This window comes from Poecilia reticulata, linkage group LG13 (assembly GCF_000633615.1).
Source record: "Poecilia reticulata strain Guanapo linkage group LG13, Guppy_female_1.0+MT, whole genome shotgun sequence".
In the NCBI taxonomy this organism is placed as follows: domain Eukaryota; kingdom Metazoa; phylum Chordata; class Actinopteri; order Cyprinodontiformes; family Poeciliidae; genus Poecilia; species Poecilia reticulata.
The window spans coordinates 18,602,857-18,623,576 of NC_024343.1; the positions used below are offsets into that span (position 1 = coordinate 18,602,857).

Consider the following 20,720-nt stretch of genomic DNA (forward strand, 5'->3'; position numbering starts at 1 on the left):
AGTAGTTGAAATTGGGTCATTTTTCCTGCATTTGTTTTGTTTGGGCACAGCATTGGTACTGTCTTTGGAGTGGATGTGCAGATTAATCCTCTGATATTTTGAATTTTCTCTGAAAAGAAACTAGAAAACTCGTTGCAGGCAGCATTAGATTGAAGCTCAGGTGGCAACGTCATCGGAGGATTTGTGAGCCTGTCAACAGTAGCAAATAAAGCTTGAGCGTTGTTAATGTTTTTATTTATGACATCTGCAAAGAAAGCCTGTCTTGCATGTTTTAGTGTTGTGTGATAGTTATGTAGTCTTTCTTTGTAGATGTCACAATAAACGTGCAGTTGAGTTTTACGCCATCTCCGTTCGGCCCTATGGCAGAGTTTGAATTTTATGTATAATTGCAAATTATATTAAAAAGAATTAAATAAAAACGACTCGAAATGACTTGAAATTAAAGGTTCCTGACTTGAGACTTGACTCGACTTTTGACTGTCTTGACTTGAGACTTTACTTGACTTGAGGACAGAGACTTGAGACTTGCAACACAGTGACTTGGTCGCACCTCTGGTTAATATGATTTTATCTTTTTATTTTTTTAATGAAAAGAGGAAGGCAGTACTGGTAGCTGGATGGATATACAGATTATACAACCATAACCACTTGAAAACAGTTAATGTTAATATTTACACATTTCTAAATAAGTCTAAGCTCATAGGAGAATATAAAAAGTGAAAATCACTTTGGAGTTGTTTTTGATATTTTGACATCCTAGTGTCTGAGCTGAACTGAATGCAGCGTAGTCTGCTGTTTGGAAAATCCCCTTTCATCTTCCCCCAACTTGCATTTCATATAATGTTTGGAGTTTGGGCCTGCTGGACGCTACAGGTAGCCATTTGAACGTCGGCTGATTTTTCTCCAATTCCAATGCTATGATTCAGCTTGACGTTGCTTCAGGTGAGTAATTCAGTTCAGAGCAAGCTGCATAAATTACTGCTAACGACAGATGCTTACTGAAATAAAGTCAACATCTGTAGGTGCAAGAAAAACCTCAACATTCCCAAATGTCAGAGTTTAGTGATGTTCCCTATTTCGTTTTTCACTTTCTAAAGTTTCGCTTCCATGTTCAAGTATAAAACCACCGTAGCGGTTTTTTTTATTTTGTTTTGGTTTTTAAAAAAACAAAACTTTGTTCCTGTTCCACCCAATTCACAATCATGCACTCCTTTGTGGTAGTCTATCACACGACATCCCAATATTAACTAAGTATGAAAAAGTTGAAAGGACATAAATAGCTTTGTAAGACACTGTAGAAGAAAGCTTGTATGCAATTCTGTTAAAGAAAATCTGTTAGGGGTGTGCAATTTTATCTGTGACTGTCCGGATTGAGATGAAGAGACTGGCACTTTGTTATTGAAGTTATAAATCCAGCATCTGTGTCTAATATGACTGCCAGATAAAGTGGGCGAGGCCGAGGAGGAGGATATATATCGAAGCCCTGAAATTAGACTGTGATGGAGCATGATCAGGGGAGCAGAGCGATGATAAATGAAAGCCGGGGCTGGAGGGAGGAAGGGATGATACGAACAGACTGCAGCTTTCACACAGCGAAACTCCAACATCAGGTTCTTTCACGCATGCTTCTCCTGCTAAACATGTCAGAACTCCAGCCGTCGCTCTGCTCCTTATTTATCCTTATTTATGGGTGTCCCAATAATAAGCCTGCTGCTTTTTGCCTCTCTGTGCGCTATACGTGTGCGGTAATTATGTGGATATGAAAAATAGGGATAAAAATATGTTCCCTGTAAGGCTGAAGGTTTTTATAGATGCGCTGTTGTTTAACTGAAAGGGGCTCTCCTGCCAAGGACGGCAGCTGTATGGAGATGAGAGCGGCCGTGAATGGACGGACACGAGGAGGGATGAATGAAGTCCAGGAAGCCGTCAACTCCGGATGCCCGGAAGAAACTCTGTGGGGTGTTTTGTGTGGCTTTGAAAACGACTGCAACAATTTTTATCTGCCTTTTTTATTGCGGCTGCACGATGAAAGGAAAACAAATAATTGCAAGTCGTTGAATGGGGATTACCTCATATTTCTCACTCGTCTCCTCATTTTATCGCCACCACTTTTTGTAAGCTAAAGCATTTTCATTAAGATTGCGCAAACTTTCGAGTATCTATGTAGTTCTTTGTGATTAGGCTTGTCACGATAAAATATTTTGCTGGACAATAAATCATTCCAGACGTTATTGCAATATACGATAATGTTTTTTAGACTATTCTCAGGCAACACATTGATAATGGCATAATAATGCAAATTCACCCTCTCGAAGACAAATGACGACAAATTTCATTAAGAACACTAAACACGGAAATTGGAAGATATTTTAAATATAAAATAAAGTGGATTATAAAGTCTAAAAAAATTGCTCTTCAAAAAATAGTAATCAGAATGGATATTATCGAGCTCATTTTAATTTATTATGATTAATAGATGAATTGCTTATTGCAACAAACCTGTTTGTACAACTTGCTGTTTTTATTCTATACTGTGTCCATAATGAAAAAATTAGACACACGGCAAACAAAGATTTTAGACAATAAATTACACAAAGACTGCTTCCATTTCCTTTATCATAAAAGATGCAATGATAAAACATGTTGATCTTTTATTTTAAGGCTTGCTCGCCAATTCAGATTACATTGCTTGAGGGGAAAAAAAACACTCACAGGTCGAGGTTTGGCAAAAAAATGTTTTGATGTAAAGATTTAAAAATTCTTGGATTATTTAAATCTGTTGGATTATAAACTGCTTATTGAAGAACCTTCAATCTATTACTGTAGTTGGTAAAGCCCATAAAATAAGAGAACTTGGCATATCTCAAAACTGAAATCGGACAGTTTTGATGCATATTAGAAAATCGTTTAGATTAATTAGCTATGGACGTCAGAGCTGTACTTTGATGGTAATTAAATTTTTATTTGAAGCTAACACGGTGCTTTATTACAATTAGATTTCTCTTTGTGACGCAACATGCGTCAGGAGAATATTTTGGTTAATTTGAATGAGCAGGAGGTGAAATCTGCTAGCGTTGGAATCATATAGAGAAAAAGAAACATGTTGATTGGATAAAAACAACTTTTTGTTTGCTTTTCGTCAGACTCTGCTGTTTTAAATCCGACCTTTTCACCTCTTATTCTTTTTGTTTCCCCTTCTGCGCCTAACTGCAGTAGTACCCTTTGTACTCAATCTCTCTTTATCGACTTTGTTTTCTGATAAAAGCAGAGGATGTCTCGACGTAAAGAACGGAGGAGCCGAGCAGTGAGAGGTGTGTAAGTTCAGCTTCTGCCTTTTTCCTTTTTCTTCTTTGACGACCGCATAAATATTAATCACTCCTTCAATCAAAGCTGGAAAGAGTGCGAAGAACAAGGCTTTACTGAGAGTGACTGATGGGGGAATTGGTGAATAAATGTGCACAGTTTTGCAGTGAATTGAGAGAAATGTAAATGGCCATTTCGGATCAGAGTCTGAATGGGCGAAGCGAAAGTGTGTGTGGGAGAGACGGCGCATCGGAGCAATGAGCTGTGAAGACGTAGGAGACTAAGCTGGAGAGTCGAGATGATTGATGCACGGCGACAAAGGTCTTCAATTGTCTCTTCCCCCATCAGCACCTTTAATGGCTTACAAGGAAATAACAGTGAGGGGATTTGTGCTCCGCTTTAATGAAGTTGAGGAGAAATGAGTTTCATTTGCAGTCTTTTTAATTATTTATAGATTCTTTGATGCCTCTTTGAAGCAAACATTCTTGGCTGCAGAAGGGCAGCCTAGAAAGCACGCTTCTTTTCTCTCTGCGAGACTTTGTTCGACATTCAGCACACATTGATTTGTTTAAGCTTTGAGGGAAACTGCATATTGGAATATTGGGAGAATATTGAAAACAGGATGTTTAAGACAAAAATGTTATATGATGGCCATCACTGATGCATTCCACAAGTAAGGTGAGCCTAATATGCTAAAAAAAAAAAAAAGCCAAATTATTAAAGAATCTTACCGCTCTGATTAATGGAATATTAAGTGGAAGGAAAACCTGGAAAGGCTTTTAAGGAGAAATATTTTTGGACTGTTGCTCAGTGGTCTAAGCTCCTTTTTTCAGCTTTGTATTTCAGTAGAAAAAAGATGCGATGATGAAAGTTTCTACAGTCAGTGATAATTTGGGGAGCCGTGTCATTTTAGAGCACTTCCTGCTTCCCTCTGCTGACAAGCTTTATAGAGATGCTGACGTAACTTTCCAGCCGAACTTGAAACCTGCTTAGAATCAAGAATCTATCGCCTCCACGTTGATCTCCATCCTTAAAAAGACTTAATCTTATGTATCTAAAATGAATGTCTTAAATTCATTAAACAACATTTAAGTTTCCCTTAAATACATTAATCACAGGTCTTAAATTTTAGTGTGGCAAGATTTACTCTCATATATTCTATATAGCTCATTCTACTCATGAGACTTTTGCAGCAGACATCTACATTTTGTTCTGTGACTCCAGGTGGTTCAGGCTACAATTAACTAGCTGCTAATTAACTCTTGCTAGCTAGCTAGCTGTTTGCGTGTATCATTGGTAAATGTGAACTTATTGCTAGTTGGCCGGACGACCTTCTTCGTCACCGGCTCACTTCTGTTGCTAACCTGTACAATGCTTTGTGGGCAAAGAAGCTTGCCACTACTACATAAAATGTGTTTCTCTTTTGTGCATTTCTTTTGTGATACAGGTCTTAAATTTCATTCATAGTGGTCTTTAAATTAATTCAATTTGAGGTGGTGAAACCCGCAGAAACCCTGAGTAATTCTCTGTACAACGCGTGGGCATGCTTTTCAGCTGACTGACATCTCTGTTCTAAAAATCACATTTTCATTGAAGAAAATGAACACTTTAATTCACCGCGATGCTTTTACAAGCACGTGTAAGATCAGTATTGTTTTAGGATAACCTGACATGTGTTTGTGTTTTCTTCTTCAATCACATTTGCAAGAAAAAGAGGAGGCTGATGAGACTCGCCACCCTGACAAGTGTATGAATATTTATGCAATTGATATATCAGTGTCTGCCAGAGAACACAGGCTCCAGATAGGAGGAATACAAATAAGAACATTTCCAAGTGTGTGTCTGTGTGTGTGGGCGCAGTGGAAGATTACAGGCCTTGGGAGTACATGAGCTTTTTGGGTGGGTGTAAAATCGAGGTGTGTGTATGTGTATGTCGGCATGTCGGTGAGGGAAGGGAAAGGCGTAGCTGACATTTACTTAGCTCTTCTCCTCTAGGCTTTTTGTGCCCCACATTCAAAAGAGGGAGAAATAACGCTCACTCCTGTCTGAAACTTTCCCTTTTCCGTCTCCCCCCTCCCACCCACCGCTCCTCCTAATGCAGCCTCGCTGACTCTGTTGCATTATTCTGTTTGTTCCCAGCAAGTTCCTAAAATAAGCTCAGAGTGTGACATTAAAATAGGAGATGAAAGCCTGAGAAACGCCACCCCTACACTGGTGTACAAGGGATACCAGATTGGGTGATGAATAAGAACCAGCTGTTCCCATCATTAGGCCAAACATGCCTCACATTAATCCAGTCTTTTGAAGGTTAATTTGGAACCTGTAAATTTGGTGCACATTGTGCATCTTGACGAACCGACGTGCACCTTTCCTCTCGTTAATATTGTCACTGTCTGAGGCAGCTCCCAAAGGAGAGCGGATGAAATCGTTTACTCTAAATCTTTAATGGCACCAACTTCCTCTGCAGCTCAGCTCAAACGGATTCCCTGGGGACTCACTTTTAATTATTTATACTCACAAAGCCTTTATCAACCAAACCTTAGGATGCTTTACAGCAACACAGTGATGCTAATTCATTTATTGCCTCCAGAAATGGGCCTAGGCACATCGCTGGGTCTAAAACAATTATTTATATTAATCTAATAGTTGATTGTTAAAATAATCCTCAATTTATTTAGTAATCGGTTAATTGTTAACCATAGCATACAGACTCCAAAACATGCCATTTAGATGAAAAACCTTCTTTGTTCCATCCACAACTCCTTAAGTGGCAGATTTAGTCTCACCTGGTTCAAATTCAGTAAAAAAAAATAACAAAAACTATTTGCTGTCCAATTAATCCGATAATCCAAATAATAGTCAAAAAGATTATCGCTTTATTGTTATTGTTGCAGAAAGGGTTGAGATGTTCACATGTTGACGAAGCTTTCTTATATTAACTGCAGATGCATTTTGTGCTGCAAAAGACCAAGCCTACACTAAAGGAATGCAGTGCATTTGCATTTAAAGCAATAAAATGTTTGTTTTCTTATATGACAAAAGGAACCGAATAAAACAATTTGCATTTCCTTATGTGTTTCTAATATTGTATAAAATAAGCTTACCTAAATAAATGAACTCTGCAGAGTGTGCCATATGTTTTGATCCGATTACTCGTTGATAGAATAATCGATAACTTAACAACAAATTGTTAGCTGCAGCCCTACACATACAGCTGATGGCAATCAGTAACGGTCAAAAATCCCAAATTTAAATAAAGAAATAAAAGATAAAAAATAACGACCTCTAAAAGTGTACATCCGGCGTGAACATCAACAGCTATGAAAGCTTACCCAACGGGCCAAATATATTGGCGTGGACAGCACATAAAATATGATATGCTACCAAATAAAGTGCTCCTTTGTGATGTCAATGTTGCACGCACTGATACTGATATGTTTTTTATTCGCTCAGAACTTTGAAAAGACATTCAGCTAATTATTTTTATTTTTTTTTACCTTTAAGACTAAAGAAGCGACTAATGGAACAACAAGAGGCTTTCTAGCTCTGCATGGAGAACTGCTTGACTATGAACTCCCTCTGGTCTTTCTATTCCCTTTAAGCAGGAGAAAATGAAGACAAGTAAATGTCAGCATTATTCTCTACACACTTTACAGAGTGTGTATAAATAGACCAGAGGTAGGACTGGAGGTCTGTAGGATAAACGCTGCTCTAATAGATGTCAAAGGACATACAGAGTTTCTTCTCTTCTCTTCTCTTCTCTCTAAAACTTAAGCGTTCATTAAAATATAAATACCAACTTATAACAGCGCTGCTGTCGTCCGTAGTACACCGACATCCATGAAGTGAAGGTTATCGGAGAAGTGCTTAGCTAAACCCTTTGGGTCCTGAACTGAAACAGTCTTCTTGTCTTACATCTGTTCATTTCTAAAAACTGCTGGTGTTCAATAATTGGGCTGCTTTACTGTCATCGTTCTGCATCATGCACTTCTGGGTAAACGGTTTTAGTACGGCTGACGGCATTGGAACCTTGAAGCAACCCCATGCGTCACTATTTGATTTACCAAATCAACAGTTAAGAAAGTGATGAGACACAATATTGAGTTCACGAAAATGAGATGAGATTTTAATACTTTTACAAAAACTTCAAATTGTTCCTGCAAAAAGTTCTCTATTCATTTTTATATACTTTGCCACAAACTGAAATTTTTTCATTTTCAGATTTCTTTCCATCTCTTTGGACCATGAAGTTATTCATTATTTATTCATTGGTGAAATCTCCCACTGATTTGTGCCTTGAATATCTGATATTATTTTTTGTCTCCTTAGGTTTTTGTGGCCTTAATGACCTGAACTTTGGCTGTAACCTAATGCAGTTTTTTAAAGGACAGCTCCGTCTTTCAGTCTTTGTACAGAAAAAATATATCATCCAGCTATTAATACAGCCAAACATTCGCCCCTGCAGTTAATCCTGCAACTTTGTGACTTTGCTCCATTTACTTTTACCTCCGTTGTTCCAGCTCCTATCAGATTATAACCGCCTTAAATGCATTTGGAGTAAGAAGCTCCTATGATGTTTTTATTTGCTCACTTTCATAATGGGGATGAGTGATGTTTATACAACATTATTTGATTTCTTGCAGCAGAAGTAAAGGCGTGGGATGCTGTGTGGTTGTTTATGATAATAATAGACTTGCTGAAGGTGTGGGCTGAGAAAGTACTCGGATCACTCTCCGTGTTGCAGAATTCACAACTTTTTACTGTAATTTTATAGTTGACAGTAAATACCTTTAATTATCTGTTGTAAAACCTTTCCTCAGAGGTGGCCAGAAAAAAAAGCTCCCAAGTGGTTTTATGCTACTATTTAATCTTCAGTGAAGATTAGAGAAGTCATCCTTTGGTGCAAAGCAGCAGTGTACGTTTTTTTCTTTTTTTTTTTAATCACTCCCACAGATGCGAGAAATTCATAAGCAGAATGAAGGAGGAAAGGATTCTCTGTTCTTTCTCTCTTTCTCTCCATTATTTTCCTCGTTCCACAATCTTTTTTTTCTCTCTCACCCGAACCGCTCATATAAAACATTTTTATTGCCGTGGCTTCCTTCCTCTCACGTCCTGCTTTTATTTTTCACCTCCGTCCCGTTTTTTTGCCGCCGTGCTTTACCGATTCACGTCAGCTGTCGTTCTTCTAATTGCTGTGCTTTTCTTCTGTGAGATACGTTTGCGATGTGCGAAGCACCGAGTCAGATGTTATTAAAGCTTCTATTTCTGGCACACAGAAGTGCAGCTCTTCACACCTTTGCTGCACGCCGCACAACACTTTGCATTCGCTGCTTTTACGATAAAAGCAGTGTTGTACGTCTGCATCGTATGTCTGCAGTTTCCCCAAAACATGAAAGCGCCGCGTTGCTTAGTGGGTGGCATCGCATGTCATGGAAGCCAGAGTCACCCTCTGGCAGCTGTTTGCGTGTTTGAGCAAAGGGGTTGCTGTCAAATTTAGGAGGAAAACAGTGTCTAGAATTGAAGGTGTTGCGTTTTGGGATATAATGTTGGTAGATTCTACAAAAAGCCATAAAGGAGACGTCAGATATATTTTAGATAATTTACTGTAAAATCTGTACCTGATCTACCTGCCTTAAAGCACATTAACTCTTGTTTGCAAAGCATTGGGGAAGTTCAACCCCAACCAAATTGTCTGCCATTACCATCAAAGTTGGATTTCAGTCTACTAGAGAGATTTTAATGGTTTAGACAAAAAACAAATATGCACACACATACAGTTGTGGAGGATAAAACTTTAAGGATTTCTAATTTAGTGTTTAAAGATGCTAGCAAGACGTTTTTGTATTGTCAATCAAATTCTCTTTAGATGTAGTTGGTCACCTACAGAATAATATGCCACGGTTTTGTATTTTTGTTTTAAATTGGAGGTTAATCGATATCAAATCTACCCTCCTGAAAACCAGATTCCAAATACACATGCTACCAGCGACGTTACAAAAGTCATATGGCAACTGCCATGAGTCCTGTAGAGTTTATCCATTTTTAATTTTATCTTTAGCTCATTATTTGTCTGTTTTTTTTTTTTTTTAATGAAATATCTCCATCAAAGGCCTTAAGTGTTATTCTGCTGCAAGATATTTCAGACCACTGCATTGATTTCAGGAAAATGTAACCACAGTGAAACACATGGCGCCCAATTTCTTCAGTGCACAATTTAAAAAAACCTCCTGTGAAAATGCATGCACAACTACTCAGCTGTGTTTTTGAAACCATTTTATATATTTTATATATTTAAAAAAACACTGCCTATTTTCTTTAAACCAGTAGACTTTTTCTAAGCTTCCAAAGAGACGGAGCTTTCCAAATATCCAATTCAATTTAAGTTTATCTATGTTTCACTTCCTGCTTCAGGAGTTTTATTAAAAGGGCAGTAAAATCGACTCTTTTGAGTTTTACATCATGTTATTGTGTTATTCTTTCATAAAAAATATACCTGGAGTGTTGCACTGATTCTTTCGTGCCTGTTTGAGAAATCTCCCATGGCAACCATTCAGCTGTGCAAAGCGCTTGATGGGATCGAGTGCCACCTTGGACGATAAAGTTCCTTCTTCGAAGCTGCAGTTTCCAAGCTTCTGAGCTTCCACATTATAGAGCACATCACCCATGTGTGTCCCCCACTCTGCTCCTTCAGACTAGCCAGTAGCAATTAGCAAACATCTTCTGGGACTGCGTTTCTGCTGAGCTCATTATAGGAGCTACTTCTCAGTGCAATGTTGGTAAAAAATAAAAAACCGTTAGGGGTTAATAAAGGAACAATGTTGTGATGATTTCCTGAAGGTGGAGAGTTGGAAAGAGCAGGATTTTTTTAAAGAGACACAGGCGTTAAATTACAAAGTCACGTTTCTTTCAAGTCATATTTAATGTACAGCATTTTTATAACAACTGAGCGCAACGTAGTTACTTGATTGATCTATAAAATGACACTAAGTGGCTGGAAAACACAATACTGCGCCTTTAATCTTGTTTGACACAACATCAGTCTGAATGGGTTGCTTAGTTCTCTTTCTGTGAACTAAATATCAGTCTATTAGAGACTATATCCAGGTCAGTGACAGACAGGGAGCTCTTTCTCGCAGGTTACGCTATGGATTACCCAGACAACCTCCTCCCAATAGTCTGTTTGGGTTTAATATGAGTTTCACCTCTTCTAATGGATCTGGCGGTCAAAGGAAGGACACACGGCTCTCTTTTACTCAGAGGTGTGTGTGTGTGTGTGTGTGTGTGTGTGTGTGTGTGTGTGTGTGTGTGTGTGTGTGTGTGTGTGTGTGTGAATTGCCTCTGATAAAGTTCTCTTCGTATTTTTTATAGGCCTGGGTCGGCACTGTTTGCGTGAAGGTGTGCATCTGTCTGTGTGTGTATTCGGAGCAGAAGACTTGGAGTCGCAGGATGGTCACCTTTGTAGTAAAGCCTTCTTTATAGGAAGCAGACAGAGTCAACAACCTTCTGAGGCAGGGCTCTGGGCCTGAGGGGCCTCGAAATGAGACATCTGCCGAGGTGGGACAGATGTCGAGCCTGTCGGTACCTTTGACAGCTGTAACCGTGGTTACCAGATGTTCTCATCATACCTGTCGCGACACTCGTATAATCACTGAGCTAAAAGCTGAGGCAGACAGTTTTACCTCATGTACATCTCTCTCTTTCCCTCTTTGAAGGCTGAAGTCACCGAAGCGTTTCTTGGAACTTTTAATGGACTTCTGTTCAACTTTCCAGCCCTCATTCATTTTTATGGCTTCGCGTCTTGCCTTAGAAATCCTCATTCACTTCTCAGAAACCATTTCTGTCCTTTTAACGCCGTCAGCAAGGCGGCATGCTGTGGGCCATTACATACCGCCTCTGGGACATGATGCATATTTGAATATGAATGACGCTCTCTGGGGTTTATTTTTTGAACGTTTTTGAGCTTTGTTGGTCACTAAAGGAGATGTGAGGCTCAGCGTAGCATTGCCTTCCCTATCTTCCCCCCTCCCTCTTGGAGAGCATCTGTGCTCAGAAAGTTTGTTTTTGGCTTTTTTTTCCTTCTTTTTCTTCTTTCCCTAAGTTCTATTTTCCCAGGAAGAATGAAACCATTTTTTGGGATGCCTCTGTAAAATCTGTGTGTCCAAGGCCACACAAGCAATCCAATCTGCCCCAAGCCTCTCATCACACAGGAAGCATGATATTGAATTCTGATTCCCAGTTTTACAGATATTTTCTTTTCTGTTTTTCCTTCTCAGTGTTCCTTGATTTAGACTAAAATATAACTGATTTTAATTTACAATGTACAATTTTTTGTTGCTTATTCCTCCTAAATAATAAACTGAAAGCTGGAAATTCAACAAAATACCAAAAACTTTGTTGCCATTTCATCAGGCTCATTAGTGTCCATCAAACTTTTTCTTGCTTTCAGTTCGTCTTTAACTTATCTAAAAAATTAAGCAGTATATTTTCTCTTAATGAACTGCTTGAGTGTTTCTAATGAAAGCCCTTTATTCTCCTCTCAGGCTCTTCCCTTCTTTTTCCTTTTTTTCCTGATCTGTTGGAAAATAGTCTGCCAAAGCAAGTCTTCACTCCAGCGCAGAGCACGAGGGGCAAGAAGAGATTTTTCTGACTGAAGAGAAAATGGTTTTCTACGTTTCTGCTGGCCTGGCAAAATGATGAATAGAAACGTCCTAAAAGCCTGACTACTTCTGTCGAACTGTCTCATACAGATGCAGGTCCATGTTGACAAGACGAGCGTGTCTGGGAACATGATAGATTATGGAAAGAGAAAAGGTTGACTCGTCGCAGCAGGAAGTATTGTGCGTGCGTTGTGGTTCTGCTTACAGGTTTGTTATGCGATTCAGGTGATGTCTTGAGTAACTTGAATGAGGAACTACAGTAGCAAGCAAGTCTGTGTGGAGCTGGGACGCATATTAATGAGTAATAAACAATCGGAATAAAAAAGTCCAAGTCTGTGGCTGTGCTGTTATTTTTAGCTGTACACATAAAATAATCTCTCCACCAGAGAGAAGAGAGACAATGCCTCCATGGCAGCATAAAGCTCATTCTGCTCATGTGCAGATGGTTTATTATAAAGTCTTACTGCTCACTTTCTCTCCCTTTGACTGAACAGAGACAAAAAGTTTTGTTTTTGTGAAGGAAGTGCTGGTGCTGGGCTGTCCTGGTTTGCCTCTAAACACAAACGCATCTCTAAAATATATGCTGTTGTGGTCTAAAAAAGTCCCAACAGTAAAATAAATCGAAAAGCACCATAACAGGATTACCACAGGATGATGAGATATCACAGTGTGACCTGCACAGAAGAAGTCTGTGTTGTGATTTATGGCTAAATCTAAATGGGAGACTCTCCTTCCGCTCTTTTATGTCAAAGTCGTGGCAAAGTTTTGGGTACCTGGTTGCAAAAATGAAACCGTCATAAGAAAGACGAGAAGAATTTTTAGGTTCTTTAAGAAAACATTGATAAAGACTATTTAATGGATGAAAAATATATAATTTAGTTGAGGTTTTTCAGCTTGTAGACACTAACATGTATCTGGCATTCAATTCACAGCTTCCAGTTTGGTGCTACACTAAAAACATTTGAAACATCTTGTCTTAGTGTGAAGATAATGTTGCGTATCAGCCTTGGAGATCGGTACCAAACCCAGAAGACCCGCAATAGAGGGGAGCGTAGACGGATCTTCAAAGAAATGTTTGATTCTTGGCATGTTTGGTTCCAGCCCCTTAACATTAAGGCTTAATTGCTTGCTTTGCGTGCAAGGGAAAACTGTTTACTTTTTCTTTTTTCATGTTCTCTATATCTGAACATGGAAATATCTGAGATATAATTTAAAATTTTACAGGAGTTTTGACTCTTCAAAGATTAGTCATTGATTTTTTTTTTCAATGTCTTTGGTTTAAATTAATTAGGATTTGAATCTTTTTTTTTCTGTTTTCAGAAAACTTTTTATGATTCTGTCCACAGAAAATAAAATGTGGATTGTGGATCCTTGTGTTGCTCGTCTTTATCTACATTTGGTGCACCTCCAGTGTTTCTATCTACATTCTTCATATCTTCCATTTCTGAGTGAAGGCTTCCTCATAAGCGCACGCAACATTCATTTTTCAATATCTTATGCTGATCGTATCATTAGTTTGATGCAGAGCGGTTTGTTTTTTTTCTCTGCTGCTCGACTTTAATACCTGCCTACTGACAGTCAGCTCTGCTTGCCCTGTTCATCCTATTTACTCCGACTCTACCCTCTTGTGCTCTACATTCCTTCACTGTGCTCTCGTGCCTTTTCCTAATCTAACGCTACATTTTGTTCCCCTGTGTTTTTACCACTCTTGATCCCAGTCCTCATCTCTCTGTTTCAGTTTTCATCTCCATCCATCCGTGCTCTCCCTCCCTCATCCACCTTTTCTTCCTTTCATCTTCTAATCTGGTATCTGATGGGCCGGTCCAGTTACCCATCAGGATATGCGGTCAGATATTCAGGACTTGACTTCCCTTATGTTTGAGACCTACATTGATACTCTGTAAAATAGGTCACAGGAATGTAGAGTGGCCCTTGGTGATTTCTTGTTGTTTTTTTGTTTTTTTACAAGACTCAAACGTTTCCAGTCATTAAACATGTTTTAATGTCAGACAAACTTTTGAGACACCTGTTTTACCCCATTGGCCGTTTTGCCGCTGCACCAAGAACCACTGAAGTTAAAGACACAAAACCCTCTGAAGAAGACACTGAGCGCAGCTTCATTCTTCATGAAATGTAAACAAATGGAGTAATGTCAGATTTTTTTTTCTTTTTTTTTTGCGGATTTAGGATTTCCTTTTGTCTTTGTAAAATGCCACAAGCCATTGCTCCTGCTATCCATCCATCCATCCATTTTCTTGCACCCTTTTTCCYTCAGTGGGGTCGGGAGGGGTGCTGGTGCCCATCTCCAGCCAACGTTTCGGGCGAGAGGCGGGGTACACCCTGGACAGGTCGCCAGTCTGTCGCAGGGCAACACAGAGACACACAGGACACACAACCATCTCTCATACCTAGGGGCAATTTGGAGAGGCCAATTAACCTGACAGTCATGTTTTTGGACTGTGGGAGGAAACCGGAGTACCCGGAGAAAACCCACGCATACACAGGGAGAACATGCAAACTCCATGCAGAAAAACCCCAGGCCGGGAATCGAACCCAGAACCTTCTTGCTGCAAGGCAACAGCTCTACCAACTGCGCCACTGTGCAGCCCCATTACTCCTGCTAACCTTGAGCATTTGCTTAGTTTGTATTTACCCACAAATCCCTGCACTTTAGTCACATTGACATCCCGTTGGGCGTGCCCACAGCTGGTGTACATCTTTATAGGTTGAGATGCCAAAGCGCATGGAAATTAGTGGTGATATTGTTTAACGGTAAAAAGAAACACAAGGCAGAAAACCTAAAGACCCAGGTTTTTAGGCAGACCAGAGTTTGTTTGTTTTTTTCATTTTTGTGGTCCACATCAGAGTTCGATTGTGGATTAATACCTCCCCTAACAACCCAGACTTTCTAGGCAAACGAACAAGATTAAAGCGGTGTGAACATGGCTGGTGTGAATTCACCCTGAACCTTCAACTAGAAGGTTGAAGGTTTCAGAATTTAGACTTGAATCTTATTGAGAAGCTGTGACCTGACCCTAAAAGGGGGAAGTTCATGATCAAAACTTGAGTAAGAGTGGGCCAGTATTCCTCAACAGCAGTAAAGTTAGTTAAAAGACTCACTGTCAACTAAAAACTATTGAAGGTAGTTTGTGGCACAGCATTTATTATATTGAGAGTGCAATAACTTGTTGTATACTGCCAGGTATGATTACATGACCTTCTCCTTTAATGAATTGAGTAGAAGGCTGCATTTTGGATCTGCACTGTCACTCTGGGAGGAAAGCAGTCGTAGTTCTTGGTAATTGGGACAATAAAACAAGAAGCAAACAAGACTTCCAGCTTCATTTCTGACCTGTGAACTGAGTTTGTTGAGTGCAGCTTCCTGCTTGGTAGCAACAGCAGAAAAGTGTGTCAACTCATTGTTGTTCAAGTGGAGTCAGAAAAGCACGCAGAAAAGATCTGTGGTGATTTTAGGCTGAGCCTCACCATGGAAGGAGACTGACGGGACTGTAGGAAATGAAAAATGAGGCAAGATAGAGGGAGACTGATGGTGTGCACAGAAAAAATATCACAAGTGCTGACAAAATATAACAAGGGGGTAGATACATTGTTTGCATATGTAAGAAAAAGCAAAGTAGGCAGGGATATTTAAGTCCATGAAAGCAGAAACAAGTGCAGATGAAGGATGCAGAGGGAGGTCTAGATTAGAGACAAAGCTAAATGGGGACAGTGTTCAAGCTTGTAACTTTGGGTTTATCTGCAGTTTTCTGTCAAACGACCTAAAATTGTTCTACTCATTGCCTGGAAACTGCATACTTCTCTGCTTTTCTCATCCCCTTTTGTTTTCTCTTTCCTCCAGGTGTTTGACTTTTCTTGGTGTGAAATATGATCTCTATGGGTTTTAGATGATGTAGATCAGAGGCTTGTTTGCAGTGTATTATCTCACATTCGTGCGCGGTGACCTTGTGTTGCCTGGTCGTCCCTGTGCTTGGGGACTAGGGCGTTATTTGCTCTCAAAATGCAAAGGGTTTGTGTGAGAAAAGGTTCCCTCTGTGTTATCCTTGGCAAAAATGGGTAGAGGTGAGGATACGGTTTCTCTAGCTCAGCTATATCCCACAGCATGAGCCTCTGTGTGTGTGTGTGTGTGTGTGTGTGTGTGTGTGTGTGTGTGTGTGTGTGTGTGTGTGTGTGTGTGTGTGTGTGTGTGTGCGTTCGACACATATGCACATTTCTTTATCTCTGTTTATATGCTGCGGCGAGGCAGAAAGGACATCAAGGTTACTGATGTTAGACCAGCTTTCTGCAGACTGTGCATGCATGTGTATTTGTATGTTTTTCTAACAGTGTCTGTGTGTCCCATAGCAAAGATACAGAAACGTTAATGAGCTTCTAGGAATTCTATCATTATATGTTTTTTGTCCTGGTTTCCATCCTAAAGTCATCATAAAAGGCAATTAATATTTCCACACTTGCAGATTTTTAATGATTAAACTTTTTTTAGTTGTTTATACTGACTGGTATTTATAGGAAGTGTGGACACATTTCACGTTTTAAGCGTTAAGCAACTGGCGTTTTTCTATGAATTTGACATTTGTTTGCATCATGCACCTTAATGTTGACCAAGGAGTAAAATTCTCCAGATTGATGAAAAGATTACGTGTTTGTGCGTGCTCCTTAATTCTAGTTAAACAGTGGACACAGTAAGACAGTTTTCATTCACAAATGTCTGTGTTTTTGACATCGAGTTTTGATTTCTCCTCTCGTAACGATTATCTGACACAGTATTTCACCAAAACAGTGGTAAATGTTAAGTATTTACTTCAGTAGGTTTTTTTTCTAGTCTGAAACAAATTTCCAGAAAACTGCAAAACAGCTGGAACACTGAGTTCATGCAACTTGAGGCTAAAAACTCAAATGCTTGGAGTTGGCTTTGATTAATTACTGGTTTGATTATATAATTACTTATTAATCAAAATATTTGATATACATTTGCTTAATGATTTTGATGATTGCATTTGACAAAATGTAATGTTAATTGCATGTTTCATAATTGGTTACTGGTTACTTTGAATTGCCTTGTTGCTGAAATGTGCTCTACAAATAAACTTGAATTGACACACAGAGGGAGAATGTGCAACCACAACCACATAATGTACTGAACCACAGTTTGTCATCTCAGTATGAGTCTGTGCAATGTCACAAGTGCAAAGGTTTCTGACTGGCGCCCGCAGCTGGTTTGCAGCTTTAGGGGCTGAGATGCTAAAGCACATTAAATTAGTGGTGATGTTGTTTAATGGTAAAAAGAAACGAAAGGCAGAAAAATGTGGACTGTCAAACAAATTTGAACATTTTCATAAAATGTTTGCAGTACTATTAGGTACCCGTATTATCAAAAGTGTTGTAATTTCTGAGAACTACAGCCAAAGTTTAGCTTTGGCATTAGCATTAGCAGGGCTCGAAAATGTAAAAATTAGTTGGAAATGTTGATATACTGATATCAGCTCAGGCTTATGTGGGAAACCGTGAATATTTGCAAATGTCTGAAATATGCTTCCTGCTGTGTTTTTGTTTTTTGTTTTTTTGTTAAGCAACCTACCGTATTTTCCGGAATATAGAGCGCGCCTCACCCACAAAGTATTTTTTTTTAAACTGGAAACGTACATATATAAGCCACACCAGGCTATAAGCTGCTGGTATCGGTTTTCCACAAGGAGGCAGCAGAGGGCTGCGTCCTGAATATATCTATTGTATTTATTAAGGACGCAGCCAGGGTCGCAACTACATATTATTCAGATGGATGCAAACACATAAATCGGCTCATAAAAAAACACCCCTCTCCGATACGAAGGTACGTGAAAGGTAAAACTCGCTACATTTACCCCGTTATGGGCTCGAGGTGAAGGAGCGTAAGGGCGCGCTGAAGTGTATGCGAAGACGTCATCAGCGCGCCGCCCCCTCCAGACGGGGTTTTGACGCCCCCTCTGGTGCAGCGCCCCTATGCGTTGCATGCCTGCATGCCCACTTTTTGTGCCACTGGACGCAGCCCTGAGTCTCCAACGCTGAACGCTGGACTCGTTCTTGCTGAGCTTACGTGCAGCGGCTCTATTTCCCTCCTGTACCAGATCAACTTAAAAGCTGCACCATATGAATTTCTTTGTGTTGTTTCCGTGATGAGGGGTAGGAGTTTGAAAACATTTCTCCATCGTCTTAGAACTAGCATGTGCTTGTTCTAAATGAAAATTAGCACTTTCTTCTTTGATTTCCAATTTTGACTTCCAATGATTCAGTTCCTGCTAAAGAGCCCCTTGGTGGTTGAAGAAAAATCCACAGAAAAGCCGCACCGGACTGTAAGCCGCATGGCTCAAAGCATAAGAAAAAAGTTGCGGTTTATAATCCCAAAAATATGGTAATTTTTTTTATCTGGAGCCATCTAATTTCTCCTCTGTGCTCTCACATTTTCAGGCTGCTGCTGAGTTTGCCAAGACCCACCTGGCGGAGGCTCTGCGCCAGCAGCTACTGACCTATGAACGAGAGAGAGACCGAGACCGAGAAAAAGACAAGGACGAAAAAAAGGAGAAAGGAGGCTCCTCCTATCCGTCCATCTTGGAGCAGCAAATACTGACGTTGGACAGAGAAATGCTGGACAAACTCTCTGCCAACTACAACGAAGCAGGTCTGTATCTTAGTTGTACATTGGCTCATTAACTCTCAGTGATTTAAATGTGTGCGAAAAGTACAATCACCTGGAGATGAGACGATAAAACTGGAGCGCATTAGGATGGATTCAAGCCATGTGTGCTGTTCACCAAAGCAGATGTAATAAGAAAGAAATAACCAATCTTCTTAGCGTCTCTTGTAATGCTGCATTTAAAGCAGTATGTGCTACTTTAGTGTTTCACTTGACAGGAGTTGAATAGTGACTGTCAGCAGCCTGGGGTCTTGCTTATTCAGCTGTTTGAATAAAAGTTGATCTTCACAAAGCTTGTAGTAATTATCTCTGAAGGGATGGATGTGTGGAAGAAGGAGAATTGCGTGGGAGAGAGAGAGAGATGGGCGGAAACGGTTAAGGAGCGGGTCAAATGGAGGGGTATATGTGTGGAAACGAGCATTGTGCTGTTAAGGCGAATACAGAACCGTGGAAAATGACCACATTAGAGAAGTCAAAATAAAGTGAGAAGAATATTCAGGGCTTTCTCCAGTGTATTATAAGACTGGCGGGCTGCCAGGCTTTAGGATTCGACTGATTTATGTTATTTATTTGAGCTGTGTTTCATTGAATTTTATTGTGTTTGCCTTTTTTAAGACTGTAGTTGGTGTTTAAGTAATGCATGTAATGTAATAACACAGAATCACCTTCCTGTTAATACACAGAAACACAGTGGGTGCCCCTACCAGCGGTCTTAGCAATATTCCTGGGTAACACCCTGATGTTGGCTTACAAAGAGGAGATTAAATAAAAGATAAAATGCTCCAAAAGAAGCACGTCTGCTGGTTAATAACCTCTGTACATGCACTGACATAACCAGCAGAACTGAACGTTTAAAATGAGCTAAACCTGTAGCGAACTGAAATGTCTCTTAGGAGTTTAGCGTGGAAAAAATGTGAATGCTAACAGTTGGATGGGACGTCTGAACGGTGGTGTGTAGCTTATTAAAAACTGCTGACATGTGACTCGCATGTAAGTCGGTGAAAGGGGCCGCTTGTATGAAAGAGCCATTGAGCTTTCAGATCCTCAAAATGAATCCAATGAAGACAATTAAAATGTGCAAAGCCACAGCAGTTTGGAGATTGTTAGCATTACTGTTGCCGAAGATCCATTTTGCTCCAGTTGCAACTTCTTGGCAAAGACTCTCTGCCCCCTGTCCTTTTTTATATAGCATATAGGTCAAAATAATATATTTAAATGTTATTTCTGATGCTCATTTTCTGATTGGCATATTCATCAAGATGCTTTGCTCCTCAAACTAGAATAGCAAGCAGGAAACAGAAAAAAATTCAGAAAGGAAAAAGACCAAATGAACCGTCCAGCAGCCCCACGGTGGAGGACACTGCTGCTAAAAAAAACCTTAAGAACTGTGGAAACAAAAGAACGATTAATATAAAATATTACACATTTTCTTGTAATCAAAAGAGGTTATTGGGATGAAAAACAGTAGTATCTGGTAATAAAGTCATACAACGTTATCTGATAGTAAAATTATCCACCAGAAAACTCAGGGCCATCTAAAATCAGAAGACATGAAGCAGCATTTATGCTTTATGAATGTAACAATTATTGAATAGTGAATAAAAAAACATTCTAAAAGTAGTTTATTTACATATTTTGCAGCATTGATTGTAAAGGAAGTTCCCTTCTTTGTTTTCCCTTTCTAATGCACATTAATAAGGTGCATCTCTTTCAGAGTCACCCGATCAGACTTACAACCCTGAATAAAGTGTACTATGTCTGGCATCAAGGTTTTATCTTGCCATTTACTCTGATGGTCCTAAATAAAGTTTTTAGGTCTGTTGCCTGATAACCCAAAATAAAGATGATTATATAAACGGGTTGTTCAGTGCATTGTGATGTACAGAGCAGAGTGTTGCCTTGTCCCAGTCCTGACCACCAAAAACATTGATAAACTGACCTTTAAGTGGGGCTCGTTTTTTTCTCTGCCTTTGAGTCTATTTTCTCCAAAAATCACACGTATCTGATGATTGTTGTTGGTACAATTTACTACAAAAGCGATTTTCCTCAGTGTGTTTTGATTCCAGTGATTG

At 39.5% G+C, this 20,720-nt stretch overlaps 1 protein-coding gene across 1 annotated transcript in view; it reads left to right on the forward strand.

Annotated features, from left to right (window-relative positions):
- The window catches only part of ppm1lb (protein phosphatase, Mg2+/Mn2+ dependent, 1Lb), a 58,405-nt gene that overhangs the window by 28,853 nt on the left and 8,832 nt on the right, over positions 1-20,720 (forward strand). The window contains exon 2 of the mRNA XM_008425816.1: positions 18,423-18,633. Within this exon, the coding sequence (XP_008424038.1) occupies positions 18,423-18,633 (211 nt within the window). The remainder of the gene's footprint in view (positions 1-18,422; positions 18,634-20,720) is intronic.